This window comes from Nicotiana attenuata, chromosome 8 (assembly GCF_001879085.1).
Source record: "Nicotiana attenuata strain UT chromosome 8, NIATTr2, whole genome shotgun sequence".
NCBI classification, from domain to species: domain Eukaryota; kingdom Viridiplantae; phylum Streptophyta; class Magnoliopsida; order Solanales; family Solanaceae; genus Nicotiana; species Nicotiana attenuata.
Window position 1 is genome coordinate 35,988,726 of NC_031996.1, and position 3,811 is coordinate 35,992,536.

The 3,811-nt window shown below is 36.5% G+C and overlaps 1 protein-coding gene across 1 annotated transcript; it reads left to right on the forward strand.

Moving 5' to 3' along the window:
* LOC109231656 lies at positions 523–2,141 on the forward strand. Its single transcript, XM_019397302.1, has 6 exons — positions 523–741; positions 907–1,050; positions 1,135–1,227; positions 1,339–1,440; positions 1,745–2,068; positions 2,136–2,141. Exons 1-6 carry the CDS (start codon positions 523–525, stop codon positions 2,139–2,141), a joined length of 888 nt encoding a protein of 295 aa, XP_019252847.1.

Consider the following 3,811-nt stretch of genomic DNA (forward strand, 5'->3'; position numbering starts at 1 on the left):
TTAGCTCTACTCATTTTCCTTTTTTTTTGGTATAGAGATGTTTACTGTCTTTGAATGCATTATTGATATTCCTCAATGTAGTTAATTTCATATCTGTTATCTTTTAGTTTTCTTTTACTCTATCTTAGTTTGTCTGTTTGTTGCTAATGGTCCATGGACACTTTTTGCTTGTTCCCTGCATTTGTCTCTGTCTCTGGTGTATAATATTATTTGATTTCACAATTATCTTTGTTAGATCCACATTATGGAGTGTCTTCAGTCAATTTTACTTGTATCAGATGTGAATTTTAAGGTTAATGTGAATTGGCTTTCTCTGCTTCCTTCAACATGTTGTGTCATTTTCAATAAACAGAAATACTCATGGAATGATGGATCCAGAATTAACCATAGCTTCAGAACTTAACACTTGGCTAACCTGTTGGAATGGTTAAATTATCAAAAAGACCTCTTTATACCATATCTCTTACCTTCACTTTTTTCCTTTTATTTTTATTTATTAAAGATTCACATGGAGATACCAAAATGCTAAAATTCAAGACTAGAGAAGCATTAAGTTTACCTCAGGGAGAACGTGTTGTGGTGGAGTTTGATTGCTTGGATCCGATTGGCGAAACACAAGGCCTTCTTGCAGGTGTATGTGGCCTTTTAGCAACTGACTGTACCATATTTCCAATTGGCTTTGATAAATGGTCGGATATGCCTAAGTCATACTTTAACGACTGCTTTAATAACATTATAAAGGTATAAGTTCTATATCTTTATAACTATATCTCTATTTTGTCTTTTATTTTTATATTTGTATATAAAAGATAAACTAACCAAAATTTATTTTTGAAGTCTCATTTATGTTTTATGACCATTGAGGAAGTTGCATGAGGATATGTTTATTGCTCTATTTCAAAGAAGTGGACTGCAAGTAGGCAGAAGTTGTGGTATGAGTTTAAAGACCCACTTAAAACTAAAGATGAGATTATGGATAATGTTCCGGTAGGTATTACTCGGGATCAATGGACTTCCTTTGTGAACTACCGTTATAAAGAAGAAACTCAGGTATTTTTCTGAAACGTCACATTGAAATGCATAAAAATATGATTATTCATTTATATAATTGACTGAAATATATCTTATTGTTAGAACATGTGTAAAAGAAATGCCGAAAATCGGAAGAAACAAATGGTTCCACACACCGGTGACTCCAAACCTAATTCTAGAAGAAGGGCTGAAATGGTGAAAGATGTCACATTATTTACCTTAATTTACTATTTAAATTTTAGATATTGTATCTATTTCTTTTACTTTAATTAGACTATTCTGACTTATTTTTATTTTCATACATAGATAGCTGAGATAGGGAGTAAGCCTGGACGAGCACAACTTTATCTTGCTACACATACGAAAAAAAATGGATCATATGTAAATAAGGAGGCAAAAGAAATATGTGTAAGTTACAATATAAGACCATTACACCTGCATCATTTGCTGAATCCTGGAGGCAACTGTAGCTCCTTAACAACAGGTCCAAGAATATTCTCCATTAATACCTAAAACTCTACTCTTCCCTATATATAATAGTACCAATGATTTGTAAAACCAACTTTCTTTTCTACTACTTTGATCAAATTAATCCACACTCAAAATTTTATGATCTGTTGTGAGAAACAGTTGAAGGCTTCAACTGTTGCTTTCAAGGTTGTTTCAACTGTATGATGTTGGCTTAGATTTTTTTGACGTGTATTGTGTTTAGGAAAAAATTGAGCTAGCAGTGAGTGAAAGTACAGTGGATGAGTCTGAAATTTCTCCAAATGATGTTGTTGGTAAGGTGCTAGGCAAAGAGCATCTTGAAAGGGTGAGATGTTTGGGATTAGGAGCTACTCCAAGCAATACTTTCAAAGAGACAAATCTTCGTCTTGGTAATATAAGAATTGTGAGTAATAATGTTGGATGTTCTTCTTCTGGATGCCAAGAGAAGTACAATCAATTGATGCATACTCTCAAAGCGTACATGATAATGAAGGAAGGGTCAATACCAGAACAATTTGCTGGGATTTTTGCATCTCCTCCTACAACGGTTAGTGCTAAGTTCTTTTATTTTTGGTGTATTGTGCAATTTTATTTTTCATACATGTCAATTTCAGCTCTAAAACCAGCTAGTATTACACAATTTTACTTCAAGTCAGCCCTCAAACCTGCAGAAAACCAAATGATTCATATTTCTTTGTTCAAAGGATATGTTGAATGCCTTAATTTCGTAGAAACAGTAGCTAAATTCATAGTCTTGAATAACGTTGGACTAATGTCACGGCCCGAATTTCCCACCCTCGGGAGTCGTGATGGAGCCTACTAATAGGAGCTAGGCAAGCCAACTTAATTCACTTCTTTTAGCAATTATCGATCATTTAATAAAATCAAAACATAATATGATAAAGCGGAAGTCTCAATATATAATTAACTGAAGAAAATGCGAAAGTTTAACAGAATCCTCTACCCAAGAACTGGATTCACAAACTCACGAACGTCTAGAGAATGCTAAATACAACGTCTGAATAAAAACATAATTCTGTTTGTCCCGGTACAAAGGATAACAAACTAAAGTAAAGATAGAAGAGACTCCGGGCCATGCGGACGCCAGCAAGGCTACCTCGGGATCTCTGGACTGAAGTCAGCTCCCAAAACTCCTACTGCTGTCCAAAAGCTGCTCCGGCTCCGAAATCTGTGCAAAAAGATGCACAGAGTGTAGCATCAGCACAACCGACCCCATGTGCTGGTAAGTGCCTGGCCTAACCCCGGCGAAGTAGTGACGAGGCAAGACCGGACTACCAAACAAACCTGTGCAGTTCAATACATATATTTGCAATAGAAAAAAAAGAATACAGAAATTAACCAGTCAAGAGGGAGGGGAGCATGCTGTAGGGGCTGTAACAGTCTAGAATACAAAATCAATAAATAAGGAATGAAACGGTACAACTACAATGTGTACGAGAGTAGAAATAAAACAACAGTTGCACGGCACCATCCTTCGTGCTTTCCCTCACATAAACACTCATATCATGGCACGGAATGGCCCTTCGTGCATTAGTAATCAAAACATGGCACGGAATGTTCCTTCGTGCATGAATAATGAAAACATGGCACGGAATGTTCCTTCGTGCATTAATAATCAAAACATGGCACGGAATGTTCCTTCGTGCATTAATAATCAAAACATGGCACGGAATGTCCCTTCGTGCATTAACATATCCTCAACACAAATCGTGCACGACATCAACCTTCGTGCTTTATCACTCTTCCTCACCCAAGCAACAATCACAACCAATGGGGCGAGGGGATAGACAAACAGTAATAGAAATCCCGGCAAGGGAAACACAAGTAAACAGTTAAATCCCGGCAAGGGAACAACAACAATAACTTTCACATCCCGGCAAGGGAGATAATCACTACACGAATACAGCCCGGCAAGGGAATAATCACATTTCTTTCTCTTTCTTTCATTTCTTACTCAATAATTACTTTATCATTCGATCCAACGCTCCAAAGAGTTCATAAATCATAATTCTTTCTCATACCCTTCACATTATATAGAAACCATCGATTACACAAGGGAGAGTTACAACAAAATTAGAATAAGCACAAATAAGGACTCACGGTTATGCTAGACACCAGTGTATAGATACTCGTCACCATGCCTATACACCGTACTCGACAATTAGCAATTAGCAAACAATACTCTAATCCTATTCCCTCAAGCCAAAGTTAGATCAAACACTTACCTCAACTTCCACGGCTAAATCAATCCACAACGACCGCTTTCCCT

Coding starts and splice junctions, on each gene's coding strand:
- LOC109231656 (XM_019397302.1), top strand. CDS start 523: ATGCTAAAATTCAAGACTAGAGAAGCATTAAGTTTACCTCAGGGAGAA. Junction 1,051..1,134: donor GTTATAAAGAAGAAACTCAG/GTATTTTTCTGA, acceptor TCTTATTGTTAG/AACATGTGTAAAAGAAATGC. Junction 1,228..1,338: donor CTAGAAGAAGGGCTGAAATG/GTGAAAGATGTC, acceptor TTTCATACATAG/ATAGCTGAGATAGGGAGTAA.